The following is a 16,139-nucleotide window of genomic DNA, read 5'->3' on the forward strand; positions in this document are numbered from 1 at the left end:
ACTGCCAAAAGCGTTCTTTTGTTTGCAGATATTATAGCCCAAAATGCTGGAACATTCACACTTCTTCTAAGCAGCTGCCATGCTATACATGGAAAACAATATCTTGTCCAAAGGAACATAATTAAATGTGAAATTAAGATCTATAACTCGAAGCTATACCGAAATGATAGCCTAAGATGTTTTCGATACCAATCCAGCTTGAAAGAAAGAACTTGTCCATCCCCAATTCAATTAGCAGGGTAGCAACCGTAGCGAAACAGTCAGTGTTAGTTACAGTCCTAATTACTTAATCGATGAAAACTGATAAGTCCTTTTATATAAAAAAACTCCAACGAAGTCCCCGAAACTTCCGATTCTATTCAGCGTGAATTGTTACAGATTCCATTCTCACTTTCTTCCCATTTTATTCACGCGTCTGGAAAGAATGTGATGGAAGCTTGTGTTGGAGTAAGAAGGGTTAAGTATCAGTCCCAGGATTCCTTTGCTTTTCAAATTATTGAACACTTTTATTTTCGAAAAATTGACCCATTCCAAGTTACTTCAGTTGGCGTTGGGTAAGAGTAAAAGGCTGGTGTGGATGAACTTACCCTTCGATGATCCTAAAACAATGTTTAGAACGCAAAGGACCTAAGTAGACGTATATATGCATATAGAGGGAGGGTGAGGGTATGGCGCCTGTTAAAGACTTTCACTACTTAAAGAATGATTTTGTTTATATGTTTCTCGTTTTCTTCGTCATTTCATTTTAGTAAAAAGTTTTTTTATTGATATGAGAAAGCCATTTTGAACACGTGAACTCGGTTTAGGTATTTTATTGTAGGGAAATCTGACGCTGAGGGTGACTTTTTTATAGTGTGAGGAGTGGAGTTTTGATTAGAAACAATACAATGAAGGGATTGTTGGATAATATTGAAAGTTTATGAGTTTCGAATTGTGTGCATATGATGAAATCAATCGCATTTGAAGGATGGTGATTTGGGAGCCTCTCGACTCCACCCGGACCAAGTTCGGCATATTCGTTTCAGACGAGCCGACCCCGTTATTGACCAGGATGAACGCCAAACAAGTCGGGAAACTGGAAGCTGGACGCTTCAGGTACGGTAAGCTTTGTGTACTTCTTAGTACGTAGCACGTAATATATCTATATATTATGTGAGGGCATCCACTTTCGGGTGATATTGACATTCATAGTCTTCAATTTTCAAAGAAGCAACTTTGACGTATTATAACTTTGTTAGTAATAGTGCAATTTCCACCAAACTTGGTAAGATCATTATAGCCTACATCACTGCAAAATGATGAACTTAAGGGGAGGTTTCCAGCCAATTATAAAAAATACAGTAATATACTATTATTAACTTTATTTGAACAGATGTCTGTATGGAGGGTACTTCGGAGTCCAGGCACCATATAGTGGGAGCCTTCTAATTTTTTTCAGATTTTTCGGTTTGGTAGCTTCTGAGAATGGCCCCTTTAAAGAAATGATCACTTTCAACCCCCCGCACTCCCACCTTTCCACCAAATGTCAAAACTAAGACCGGCTTAATTTGATACCCTACATGACTATATTTGATGAAAACAAATTTTACACTACCCCCATCGCATGTATGGGGACCCCCCCCCTTCAATTCAACGTAAAAGGATGTAACTCACTGTATGTGGGAGCGTTCGCAGTTTCCACCTTTCTACTAAATTTGGTGCCAATCGCTATAACTGTCTCTGAGAAAAATGCGTGTGACTGACAGACAGACAGACAAATAGACAGACATTATTTCGAGCTTATAATGTCCATCACGCCATTAAAGACCAAGTGCGTGCTATTAGAGCTGCGTATCTTGAAGTACGAGAGGGACTAAAAGAAAGTAGTGAAGGTAAGAAACAGGCAGAAACTACAGCACTGCAGTCAAGGCCTAGAGTGCTTCTATCTAGGGGCAGCCCCTTCACTATTCTTCTTTTTCTTCAGTCTTTGTTACGTTCACAAACGGGGTCGGCTCGCCGTGTTCGGTTTCGTCATTTGGCTCTATCGAATGCCTGATCTGGGTGCAATCTCGAGGCTTTCTAATCCCCATCTAGCGTAGTAAGCCACCGTTGTTTAGGTCTGCCTTTTGGTCGTTTACCATCGACTTTGATGTTCAGACCATCCCCTTCACTATTAAGGATGCACAACGTATACTGGGCACAAAGGAAACTCCGGAGCCCCGTAAAAGACTGAGACTGAAAACGCAAAATGGAGAAAACGCCTTCACGGCAAATTCGCGAAAGACTACCAGACCTTACGGCGAAAGACGGTAACTGCAATCAAGGTTCCACTTGGCGAAAACAAGTCAGAAGACTTGCAGAAAAAAATCGAGTCGTCACTGGGTGAGGCAGCAAAAGTGAAGCTCAGTTAAAATCGTGTAGTTATTGAGTGTAAAGACTTGGACGAGATTACAACGAAGGAAGACATTTGTCAAGCCTTACGATTCCAGCTGGGAATACAGTTGGTCCATGAGCGAGATATTCTACGGCTAAGGAAGGCATATGGCGGCACACAAACTGCGTCCATAAGTCTAACACTTGAAGCGGCCAAAAGGGCTATCACTGCCAATAAAGTTCGGATTGGCTGGGTCGTCTGCCGACTACGAAAGCAGATAACTCTGAAAAGATGCTTCAAGTGTTTGGAATTTGGGCACGTGACGAAAAAATGTACTAGCGTTCACGATAGGTCCGACCTATGTCGAAAATGCGGAAAAAGGCCTGTTTGTTCTGCAGGCAAATAAACGGCATTGACAGCGCCTATATCACAGGTAGCAGGACATGTCCGGTGTATAGGAAGGCGATCGACACTATGCGCAAATGAGGTTCCTACAGCGAAGTCTGAACCATTGCCAAGCGGCTCAGGACCTGATCTCCCAGACGATATTGTAAAACAAAGTCGACGTTGCTATTATCTGCGAGCAGTAAAAAAATCTAGACAGTGGAGTTTGGGTCGCGGAAAGGCAGCGATATAGACATGCGGAAATCGGGCCATAGAAGGAACCACGAAGATCCTCGAGAATGGCTTCACTAGAGGAAAAATAGGCGGAATATCTATTTACAGCTGTTTTGCGATTTCAAGCCTTACAACAGAGGAGTTCCATTCTTTGGTGGAGAGGCTAGCAACGGATGCACACAACCATAGCCCTAAGATAGTGGCTGGCGATTTCAACGCATGGGCTGAAGAATGAAGCAGTCGAGAAACGAACGCAAGTGGACGTATATTACTAGAAGCACTTTCTCGTCTGAATCTTGTAGTTGCTAACATTGGATGCGTGAACACTTTCTGTAAGAGAGAAATGGGGTCCGTGATAGATGTCACTTTTGTTAGCTAAGGATCTGCAGTGGTATGACAGTGAAGAATGTACACATAGCGACCACCAGGCCATCATTTTTGAAATCAGATGTGGTAAACGAATGAAATGGTCTCGGACGAGAGCTGAAAGGTGGGCAGCTAATAAGTTTGACGAGGAGATTTTCGAAGAAGTTCTGCGGCAAAATACAGTGCTTGAAAGAAGCGCAGAAAATAAAGCATAACAGATTGGCGAAAAGTTACTACGAGCATCTGACGGATCCATGCCAAGGTATGTTGAATCCCAGAAGCGAGTTCCGAACTTTTGGTGGAATTCTGGAATCGGAGAATGCCGCAAGGCCTGCCTCAAGGCCAGAAGGCACAGTCAGCGAAATAGAAACCGATCTGGATACGAGCAATTACATGAAGAATATAAAAACGCTCGGAAGAAATTACATGTGGCCATCATAAAAAGTAAAAGCGAACACTTTAAGCGATTGTGTAATGAAGCTGACACGAAGCCCCGGGGTGGCGCCTATAAAACAATAATATCAAAATTTAAAGGCAAACACTCCCCACCGATCTCTTGCCCTACTCTGCTTAACGAAATAGTAACGGATCTTTGTATGTGATGTGAGTACCGCTAACCTTCCCACTGTCGAGATAGACACCGCCGAAGTTCCCATGGTAAGTAAAAAGGAGGTCCTCGAAGCTGCGGATAAAATTCTTGGAAATAAAGCACCTAGCTTGGATAGCATCCCCAATAAAGCTCTCAAGGCAGCAGTCAAAATAGCTCCAAACATGTTTGCCAAGGCGTTCACCACATGTTTTAAAGGAGGAGCATTTGCTACACAATGGAAGAAGCAGAATTTAATACTAGTCCCCAAGCCAAATAAACCTTTAGGTGAAGCTTCGTCCTACAGGCCGATATGCCTTCTAAATAATACTGGCAAACTATTCGAACGAGTAATCTACAACATATTAAATCGAATTGCCGAAAAGGATGGCGGTCTCTCCGAAAATCAGTTCGGTTTTCGAAAGGGGAGATCTACAACGGATGTACTTGTCTTAGTAGCTAATACAGCTAAGACCACACTTGACAAGGGCAAATGTTGAGTAGTGATTACACTTGATGTGAAGAATGCCTTCAATTCCGCTAAATGGAGCAAGATACTTGAGTCCCTAATCAACTTAGGCGTGGCGAAATACCTGATGCGTATCGTTGCCGACTTTCTAATCGATAGGATTCTGTGCTGCGAATCAGATGAAGGAATGAAATCATACCAAACAACATGCGGAGTTCCACAAGGGTTTGTCCTAGGGCCACTCTTGTGGATTATTATGTATAACGGGGTAATGAGCCTAGACCTTCCTACTGGTGTGGCCTCCATTGGTTTCGCGGACGATATTGGTGTGACGGTTGTTGCACGCTTTCTCGAAGAAGTCGAGTTTTATGCAAATGAAGCAGTCTATGAGATTAATTCCTGGTTAGGGAATGCTGATCTACAGCTCGCAGAACATAAGACGGAAGTAGTACTTATTACCAAGCGGAGAAAGTTCACTTCCATGAATGTCAAAGTTGGAACGCAAACAATTTATTCCAAGCCTGCACTTAAGTACTTAGGCGTAATGATTGACCAAAGGTTAAATTTCAGATTGCACGTGGAGGGTGCAGCAACTAAAGCATATAACATCGGAGCCCTGGTTGCGAGAATGCTACCAAATATAGGTGGCCCAAGACCGAGCCGTCGACTCCTTCTTTCGAAGGTGGTCAGTTCGATCCTACTGTATGCAGCCCCAACCAGTTGGGGAGTTCCGTCCCCACGTACTCAAGGAGGGCGATCAGACCCGATTCTGCAAGGGACTCATCTGAGGTGGCTCTGCCTCACTGGAGGTTATCTGGTACCATGGGAACCGGGATGGCCCTCTGAGAGCATATGCTCCAGGAGAATTCATGGAGGATGTGTTCTCGGCCCGGTTATTTGCGGTTGGCCCCCTAGTGGGAGTTTCATGGTGGTTGTGGTTATGCCTACATCGCGGGCAGAGCTCCTCAAGCGTGGAGTTGCGCTGTACAACTCGGCTGTCGTACTCCTTAGTTGCGGCAGAGGTGTTAGATAGGGCTTGCATACACTGGTATGAATGCTGAGCCTGTACTCAGTATAAGCCAGGACCGCTGTGCTTGCATGGCAGGGCTCTGATTGTGGTCCCAAAATCAATCCGTGTCCGAAGAGGACCGCGGGATGATGCCTTCACGGCAGGTACTCACGTTAAACCCCTCCAGGACTTTCATGTATGCAGCCCCAGTATGGGCAGATGCACTGGAAAATATAGCAAATAAGAGAAAGATTGGAAGTGCATATCGCATAAGTGTACTCCGAACATGTTACGCTTACAGAACAATATCCAATGAAGCAGCTTGCGTGATAGCAGGAATGGTCCCGATTGAAATTCTGGCGAAAGAAATACAACGACTTTACGATCGAACGTACCTCACAGGAGAATCCCCTGCCGGTCGGCGACAGTTCGCACGAACTGAAATTGTCGCGGAATGACAAGAGAAGTGGGACAAGTCAGAAAAAGGCTGCTGGACTCACAAAATCATATGGGATATCCGGAAATGGATCGAGCGACCCCACGGCGAAGTAGGTTTCGACCTAACTCAATTCTTAAGCGGACACGGAGGCTATCGAGCATATCTGTATCGATTTGGGTGTGATGATTCGTCATATTGCCCAAGGTGCCCAAATATTGCAGAGGACGCAGAACACATCTTTTTTCATTGCCCCAGATTCGAAGCCCAAAGTGCTTCCGAAAATATAATTTATGGTGAAAGCAAAGGGGATATGGATCGAAGTCGAAAAAGTGATTGCTGCCATCGGAAAGAAGCTTAGGCAGGAAGAGTCCTTCGAAAGAATGAACGCGAGAGGAACACGAATATGAACATGAGCGCAGAATAAATTCTGATCCAACCCCGCGACGTAACATCGAATGGGAGTCCCGCGGGGAGAGTGGAAGGAGAAGGAGGTGGTTTTAGTGGGTAAGAGTCCCACATAATCGTGTGGCAGGAGTCTGCGGCAGCTTTTGAAGCTTTCCACCTTCCATCCAAAAACAAAACAAAAGAAAAGACAGACAGACAGACAAACGCACAGACAGACAGACAGATAGTAACCTCAAAAAACGAAGATACTTATTCCAAAATTATGATACCATTTTAGTGAAGGACAACTATTAAAGCAATGATCGACCCAAGCTTAGGGACTGTTAAAGTGTGTACACTCTCTGGGGAGGGTCGAATCTAAAAACTTCAAGTCATTTTGGAGCGAATTTTAAAAGTATGCATCTAAGGAGCGGAGCACAAACAAAAAACAACCACCATTGAAATTTTACTCCAAGTGCAAATTTTTCGCCCCGTCACTAGCTCAAGTGTTTTAGGAAAAGTGCCAGGTTGTCACCGCAAACACTCCACATTTTCAACGTCGACAGCATCATTCATTTCCACCACTTTACTCTCTTACAAATGAAAAATGCACATATGCCCGGAATCCTTACGCATTTTAATTAGATGAATACCAAAAAAAACTTAGCCAGCACATTGGTAATTGTTATATGGGTTACTCGGGGAAAAAAAAAATCTCTCCACTCACCTAATTTCATGTAGCACTGCATAAAAAATGGATTGCCTAAAAGAGCACTTAGCAATCCTAAGATGCCCTGCGGAAACTCTGTAATCAGGAAGAGGAGAAGCACGGCTAGAAGCATCCTAGTAGTTCGGTCCGTCTGTTTTTCCTTTTCCAGCGTTTTACTATGCTTTCGTGGTTTCTCCACCACTTTACCGTTTACCATCTGCTTCATTCCGTTCGCGTTACTTGTCGTTAATTGCTTTCTACGTCGCTTCGCCTCCAAAAGGGCTCCAATTAGCCTTAAACTGAGTATGGTAAGCGCGATGCAAGGAATTATTTTAATGACTACACTATAAATCCAGAAATTTGCTTGAAGGAGGAGCGGATTATTCATTGCAAGCTCGCTGTGCTTGACCTTGTATAGCGTTACGTTACGCCCTTCACTCAGGGAGGCATTTCCTTTTAATTGATTTCCATCTTCATCGAGCAGCTCCACATCAGCCTGGATGTTGAAGGATAACACTAGGGGGATTGAAATCAGGGGACACACTATACAGGAGGCAGTTATAGCTATGAGTGTAGTTCGCATCCCACACCATATTCGATTCTTCTGCGGATATCCGACAGCTATGTACCGCCAAACTGCGAGTGTCACTGTGAGCCAAATGGAGATGGTGTGACATATTTGCGCGAACATGGAGTGGAACCTGACGTACGCAGCCCAGCCATAGGTGAGGCGGTCCTCGCGGGAGTAGTTCATGTTTGGCAGGATGTATTCCAAACATGCATATGGGATGTAATCCAGCATGACGAGCAGGTCAGTTATTGCAAGCCCTGTCAGGATGGCATTGGTCGGCGACCGCATTTCATGTCGTGTCAGTACAGCGATGTTCAAGCCATTCGCTATACTGCCCAGAATGCATACCAGCAGCGAGGCGTATCCATGCATCGGCACGTACCTGGAAAAGATAAATAACATATGAAAAATTAAATTAACAATGGAACAGCAGGTAAATGTTTAAGGATGTTTCGTGTGAAGTATCAAGTGTATATTTTTGCAAACTTCCTGCTTTGGTTATTTCAAAGGCATCCTGCCCATTCATTGCAGCCCTACCTTCAGCTTTTCGCTGACATCTGTTTCAGGATTTTCATTTTCAACCACAATATCCACCGTTTATCTTATTATGAATCGGTCTTTTATTATGTCCTGTTTATTTCACATGCACTAGAAAGTGGCTGCCTTATTTGTCTAGTAGTCACTTGACCACAATGATTATGGGGACAAACAGGACATTAGAAGTGGGGCCTTTTTGAAATCATAAAAAATTAACAGCAACTTTCTGCTAGGTAGGTGTACTGGGGCATTGATCGATGGCAGGTTCAAAATTGAGATCATTTTTATCCTATCCTTATCTTACGCCATTGAAGGTTTCATAAACGTCCCAAGCTGGTTTGCGAGAGTAGATGGGAAGAGCCACTATATCTGAAAGCTCACGTAGCACCTATGCATTTCAGGGTGTAGGTGGGGTAAACCTCACCGTGGCTTGTAGTGTTTAATGTTTTGTCAGAAAATTGATACCCCGATGAGGTATTGGTAGCTATCCCCGTTTCTTGTACTTAAAATAATAGAAAGGACTATCAATCAAGAAGACTGTACTTTGTCACAGATGTTAGTCTTTCTCATCATTGGTCCTTTGGTGAGCTGAAGCATAAAAATACACTCAAAACCTTCCCTGCTTGTCCTAAGAGGCGTAAGAGGAATAGAAATTTGTGGGCTAGCAAGCTGTAAATTTTGAGACTTTCTTGCTACCGAAACGTTAACAACATCTCGGATAGGGACTGATCTTACGGCAATAACTTTTGGCTATTAAAAACGGACTATGATTGGTTTCTGGAATGTATGCATGCTCGAAAACGGTAGCGAGGGTCCTTAGAATGGCCGCTTTCTCCAACGTGCCTGAGCGAAATAAAATGTTGGGACTCTGGAGAGCACTCCTCTCCATATTGCCACACTACGGTAATGTGCTTTTGTACTCTGATAAGCCAAGTGGTAACAGACGCGACCTAGGGGCTGGTTTTCAAAAGACTTCTAACTACAAGATCACGGGGATACACAGCTTTGGTGGCCTGCCATAAGGTCAGTTGAGTTTCATCTTGCCTACGCCGTACGAGCAATCAGACGACCACTTCTCGATCAGCAGTAGATATAGGAGTTGTCTTCTAGAAGCACCTAACAAGAGAGGCACCGATATTGGCCTCAAAATGGATTACCATTTGATTGTCGCTTGCGTTCGCTTGACAATGCGTCCGCCACTTCTCGCAGAGTTGGGAAACTGCGATCAACTAAGTTCAATATCGACCGCTTGTCAATCTACAGTGGGAGAGCTATATTTCTGATCAGACGACAGATATACTTAGTTAACCGCCGGAGAATAACGAAGAGGATTGGGCCATCGTCAAAAATACTCATTTCTCGGGTTCTACACAGGTCGTGGGTCACGTCCCAAACAGGCGTTATAAGACCTAGCTGACTGTGAAATCGTACAAGCGGGTCGATGAACAGAAGAAGCTGAAAACTCTACTGACCGCTGGAAGTGATGGCGGGAGTCACGTGCTCGAACTCCAATATCGAGCCAAATCCCAAGAAGTTCAGCGTGGTGTATGCAGTGGAAAAAAGAGAAGATACCGCAGATCGCAATGATTTCAGAAATGTATACCGCTTCACTGAGGAGCTTCCATGTGGTCGCAAATCTTTCGATGGTCCTGTGAAGGTCGCCAACGGTTAACTTCTCATCCACGATGATGGTGAGGAGAAAAGAACACTTCACCATGGTTCTTAACTGTATTATTTCTGGTAAAGATCCTCCTCTTGTGGATGAAATGGTTAGTCATCGCAACATGTGGATACGGACTGTTCCTCCAAGCAGAAAAGAAATCAGTTTGACCATTAATGCACTCAAACGGAGTAAAGCCAATGGACTTGACGGTCTCCCCGCAGAGTTACTTATCGCTGTACTTGCAGTTAATACACATTTGTTGCTTCCGCTCGGATAGAAATCTCGCAAATCCGAGACCTTTCTTAGAGAGTGGAAGAAGGGGATGATCGTCAAGATCCCACAGAAGGGTATCAGTTTTGTGACAATTCGAGGGGTATCAGCATTGCTTCCTGCCGTCCCAAAGGTAATATCTAAAATAATTTTAGAACGCATCAAAAATATCTCAAAAGTTTCATCGATAGGAAGTAGGTTGGTTTTCCTTCCGGATCCTCCTTCAATGACCACGTCAATATCCTACGGCTTTTTTTGTGACAGTACACGGAGTTTAGATGTTTGCTGCACCTGTTCTTCACCGATTTCGAGAAAGCTTGCGACAGCGTGAACAGGGAGTGTATCTGGAGTGCCCTATGCAGGAAAGGAATTCCAGGGAAACTAATAGCTATTATCAGAGCGAGATATAATGGCGCAAAATGCACGCGCTTCATTTAGGTAACATTTCAGAAGAATTTGATGTTATATCTTCTTGTTACCGGTAACGTACTTCATGCTGCCTTGTCTGCAGGACGTAGAGGAATTCACCACGCTATGACATCTTTCCTCAAATACCTCGAGTACGCTGATAACATCGGTTTGCTCTCTCATCGAGCGGTAGACCTTGACCAAATGGCTCTGGATTTGGAAAAAGAGGAAAGTAGAGTCGAACTGAAGATGGACACACATGTCAGTCTGACGGGTCATCTCACTCTCCCTATCTGCATTAAGAGGCAGAGCATCGAAGGCGCCGATCAAAGTAGTTATGTTAATATCAAGATTAAGTTGAGACTATTCTATGCTAGCGTTCTTCCTTAAATTGCTATATGTGAGCGGGTGCTAGCCAAGCTTCTGGCTGCGTCGTATCATCGGAGCGCGCTGGCCTGACACTATCTTAAACGAAAAATTTGGTCGGCGCACAGACTTGGCACTTGTATGCGATTTAATAGAAGGACGAAAGGAGAGTGGCTAGGTCGCGCATCAAGGAGAGGTGACAATTGCATTGGGGGTTATGCCATGCAGTGTAAGCCACTCTCCCAAGATGGCTGCAGAGTGGGTCGTCCTAATGGCGCTTGGCATAGAAGAGTAGAGGACGAGTGCATTTCGGGTGACCGCGAGTTGGTTGACGCGCTATATCCAACCAAGGGGTGAATAGCAGCTAACATATATATATATTTCTGTTTCTTTTGGGCTTTGGAGAGCGCGTTGTGATGTCAATGCAATAACAAAGGTCGTGGATTTGGCTCGGGAGTGACTCGCCAACTAGAGTTGGAATGAAGAGATCCTGGAAAAACTGCGTGCTCCTAGTTACTTACCTCGGATAATCAAGAATTATCTGTCGGGAGAGACTTCTTTGATATGACAAGGATGACGGGCCGAAGGAATATATTTTGACAGCAGATTGTTCCCAAGGCTCCGTATTGGGGCCCTCGGTATGGAACATAATGTATGAGGCAATGCTTAGATTTAGCTTCGCGTGCGAAAGAAGGCAACTCTGATTGATTTGGAAATGATCTGCCGGTGGTAGTAGTAGCGAGGCACCTCGTGAACGTGGAACTTTATGGAAGTGAAACCGTTCATGCCATCAAAGTATGGTTACAGATGGTCAAATTGGACCTGTCGGAAGTTGGAGACGATCCTTATTACCAATCGACGGAAAAGCAATACTGTCAAACTTCTGATTGATAATCATGAGGACAATTCAAAATTGATCATTAGATACCTAGCGGTAATGATCGATGTTGGGCTTCAGGGGGTACTAGCACTATGCACAAGAAAAGGCAACGAAGGTTAGTCTATCTATCCATCTCTAGCTCTCAAAATATAGTCGCTGGCTGCTTATTGCAATGGTGGTGAAATCCATCCTGCTTTACGAGGCTATGGGCCTAGAACTAGACAACACAGTGAACTAGAGAAGAGTGAGTTCGCCCAAATAGAACAGCATCGGATGAGGCAGTGTATGTCAACCAGCAAATGTTTGCCTTGGGTCTTTTAGCGAATGAGGCACACTATCTCTAGCAGAGAAGGAGGGCGAATCAGACCAAGGTGACCGCAGACTACCGAAAAGCCGCTGGGAAGGAGCTTGCACAAGACTTGCTGCCAAACGGTCCGATAATTTCAGAAAATCCCACTGGACCCATACACTGATCCCGTGTATTGAGATATAGGTCTAGCGAAAACACGGAGAATTAAATTACCACCTAACACAGTGCCTTACTGGACACGAAGGACGCACGAAGTTATCGCATCGTCTGAGATTCGCGATTGAAGGGGAGAGGTTAAATGACTCAGCGTAGCTATGGGATTTATAGTCTTATGAAGGAAATGCTGAGGTCGAATGCAAATTGGAGCGTAGTAAACGCAGCATTTACTTCGATATAGGAAAAGTGTAGCGAGCCCGAAAAGCGTGAACGCTTGACTTAATCGCACTAGTGTAAATCAGGCTCCTTCCCGCTGAGTAAAACTTCACAAAGGTCCCGCGGGGTTATGGACGAAGAAGTGGGGGTGGTTTGAGTGGGTGAGAATCCTTGCTGAAACCTGGTTCACCTCGATCTATGGAAACAGTCCCAATGGGTATATTGTCTCCGTGAGTATTAAATAATACTCGATATTGTTGCTCCTATTTAGAACATCATGGGGAATGATGTAGCCTTTATTCAGCAAGCTACAGTAATACCAAGGACAACATTGGTTATGGTTCCAAATCTTCTTAAGGATGACGTTAGCTGAAGACAAACTCCCGGAGCAGAATATGAAAACTATGACGAAAATCACAAAAAGAACGAGTTCGGCATACCAACCAATTGTACTGAGGGTATGAAGCACATATAGGATAGTATCCGGTGAACCAGTGTGTGTGATCGCGGTAATGATTCCTTTTTTTCAGAAAAGGAGGGCGAATCCGGCCGATGTGATTGCGGACTTCCGAAAACCCACTAGAAAGGAGCTATACAGAATATGGCGGCAACGGTGGGATAATTCCGGAAAAGGCCACTGATCCCATGTATTGAGTGATAGCTCGAATGGAAGCAAAGCGGATTGAATTACCACCTAGGACAGTTCCTTGCGGGACACGGGGATACGGTGGACATGAAGTACTTGTAACGCTGCAGATTGGACGAGTCCTTAGATAATCCCAAATGCGCCGCTACACCCGAGGAACCGGGACATGTTATGTTCTATTGTTCGAAATTCGCAACGTACCTATTGGACGCCGTGCTCTTGTGGAGGAGATCCTGAAATTGGACGCGATCAGAGCGCAATAAACGCAACAATGAATGTGATACAAGAAGAGCTGCAGCAATTGGATTGAAACCGGAAAGCACGGGCGCGTGATTTAATCATGGGGGTGTAAACCAGAGCCCTGGCTGCGAAGTAATATTCCATGGTGGTGGGCGGAGAAGTGGGGGCTGTAGTGGGTGAGAATCTCACACAGTGCTAAAATCTCCGCGGATATCAAATAATACTCGGCACGGTTGTTGCTATTTTCGAACATCATAGGCAATGATGTGGTCAACATTCGGCAAGCTACGGTGGCGGATAATGCCAAGGACTGTATTGGCTATAGTTACAAATCATCTTAAGGATGTCGAATTGTACTCATCTGAAGACAAACTCCCGGAGCAGAAAATGTAAGTTATGATGAATATCACAAAGCGGTGTAGGATATATTACCATATGTTTTCACGAGCAGTGGGTATCACATTTAAGCAGGCAACGTGGAATCTTAACCAACTTTAGCCGTGTGCTCCTTACAAAACATTTGGTTACAGTATGGTTCAGACGAGGATGATGCTGAACGCAGGAAGTAGCGATGATTTTCAACATATTGGAAATTCTCTGGTTGTTCGGAATAGATGCTCGTGAGGAAATAGTTGAATCTAAAGGAATAATAGTAGGTTCTCGGTAATTTTCATCCCGAAAGGCTCTGACTGATGGTCAGCTTTCCCTCCCTGATACAGAGATTATACTGGTTTTACAACGCTCTACAGGTTACTTCTTTTCACGCTGCCTTTCTTCCTAGTTTTAACCGTAAGAACAGTACGTAATTTGGAAATTCTATCGTTGTACGAGTATGTATTGTTCCTTTAACTAAATAATTAGGACAAAAGCTTCCTTGATATCTGATTCAGAGTTTGTTGCTTGATGAACTGTTTCATATCTTCTGATAATCATCTATTTTCTTTCTAAGGCAAGTATGTAATTGAATTTTGTTTCCGGATTTTGATCCTCTTAAATTAATGAATAAATTCTTCAAAGCAGGTCCTTCCGACGCCGCTTACACATATGTATGTATATGTCACTATGTGGAAATAAATTGTCTTTATGATATGTGAAAAAAAAAAATCCTATTAATCAAACTTCCCCTTTGTATAGCAATTAACTTACGCGGTATGAAGCCGATCCATGCCATCCCCACAATATTGTGGTACGGATTTGTTGGTCTCTGTCATTGTGCTGTCGATGACAATTGTTGAGTTGACGTCTTCATCAATAAGGAAGTCAATTTCTGTAATAAAAAAGAAATATATATGATATGAGTTTCAATTTCTAACATCAAAATAATATATGTACATTTTTCATGTTATATAGAAGTGTGTATACTGAAGTCTAAACAACCGCATCTCGGTAAATCTACCAAACTTGTCGAACAATTCCGTATTCAGAATATTTAGCGGAATGCAATGACATATAGACTTTGATCTCGTAGGCAGACGATATTGATTGGCTGGGTTTTCTGTAAAATTGAGCAATAGCACAGAGCCCTATATAGCATGTTGGAGGGCTCACATATGCTGAAGTAACTTCAACAGTTCTACCTTAGTTCCAGTGTTCTATCGAAAAAGTACCCTTTCCCTTGTGATAAACCCAGGGTCATCTCTTATATGTTTGCGCAACTCTTAGCAATGTTATCATTTAATTTCAGAGTACAGACGCCCATAAAAATGGTTAGTAGGAATTATATAGTATGTTGGGAGATACATCAGGTATTGAGCTTGGTATGATCCCTATACCTCGGGTATCCCATAAAATATGTCAGCTAGGATAATAATAGGTATAGATTGCTGTAAATTATAATAGATGCATCTCACATGGTCAGAACTCCATTTGAGACCTTTTATCCTTCTCACACCGACTTACTATTATTTCTTCAATGATTCCTTGCAATAAGGTTTAGGTTTAATGGCGACGTGACTCAAACAAATAAAAGCCACAACAATTTGTCATTTTATGTAAATGAGTTTGAAAATATTCAGCCACGTGGGTCGCTTTTAAATTCTGGATTGCCAGAAATATCTGAAATATATTCAGAAAAAAAGGACATAACAACTTTTAAGACACAATGTCTAGGATGAATACAATTAAAATGTATTTCAAGTTTTATAATTTTGACCCCTTTATCCATCAACTGGGTAAGAAAAAAGTAATTTATTGGAAGGACACTTTTTTAAACAATGACGCAGGCACAGCTCCCACGTCATAACATTAATATGGAAAGACCGAAGCAGCGCGAATGAAGGGTGTATCAGGCATGTCAACGATTTCAAGGACATTGAAAAATAATCCTAGCCCGTTTCGAATTTTCCGTGGAATATCGTTCATTTATTTCGGGCTCAACAGAGCTGAAAAACTCTCCATCGTCATAACGAAAAATGTTTTCATTTATTAATTAATTCGATACGCTTCCTGAATTCAAGTAAAGGAAATTCTGCTTGAATGTTTTAATTTTCCGAACGTTATTTACATTCAGAAAATTTTGTTTTCGCAATTTTGATTTTGTAAATTGAAGCCGGTTGTGTTTATGTTTTTAAAAGTTCAAATATCAATTGGCTTCGAATTTATCAGATTGAATTTAAATTAATTGATCACCTATCTGAAAATATATGTTGTTTGCTTTTTATGAATGGTGCATAAATTAAAATATAAACAACCATGCCTACGTTAATATATGCATAGATCAAAATTTTAACAAAAAATTGAGGACGTGTTTTAAAATCATCAACCGGTATCCAGTCTTGGCCTACCTTAGTAAGGAACCCCAGACATCTTAGTCCACCAATTCCATGTCGCTAAAGACGGTTGGCGTCCTAGCGTAGCAGAGTTTGCCGCTTTTCCTTTTTCTACCATACAGCTTGCCCTTACAGATTTTTCGAGCTGAATTGTCCTCACCCACATGGATTAGAT

The 16,139-nt window shown here is 43.0% G+C and overlaps 1 protein-coding gene across 1 annotated transcript in view; it reads right to left on the reverse strand.

Moving 5' to 3' along the window:
- LOC119648906 (sex peptide receptor) overlaps positions 1-14,459 on the reverse strand; it is a 50,335-nt gene extending 35,876 nt beyond the window's left edge. The window contains exons 1-2 of the mRNA XM_038050811.1: positions 14,343-14,459; positions 6,952-7,886 (exon numbers count right to left, since the gene is read on the reverse strand). Of these exons, the coding sequence (XP_037906739.1) occupies positions 6,952-7,886; positions 14,343-14,407 (1,000 nt within the window). The 5' untranslated portion in view covers positions 14,408-14,459. The remainder of the gene's footprint in view (positions 1-6,951; positions 7,887-14,342) is intronic.
- Positions 14,460-16,139: the final 1,680 nt, after the last annotated feature.

This window comes from Hermetia illucens, chromosome 2, assembly GCF_905115235.1.
Source record: "Hermetia illucens chromosome 2, iHerIll2.2.curated.20191125, whole genome shotgun sequence".
NCBI classification, from domain to species: Eukaryota; Metazoa; Arthropoda; class Insecta; order Diptera; family Stratiomyidae; genus Hermetia; species Hermetia illucens.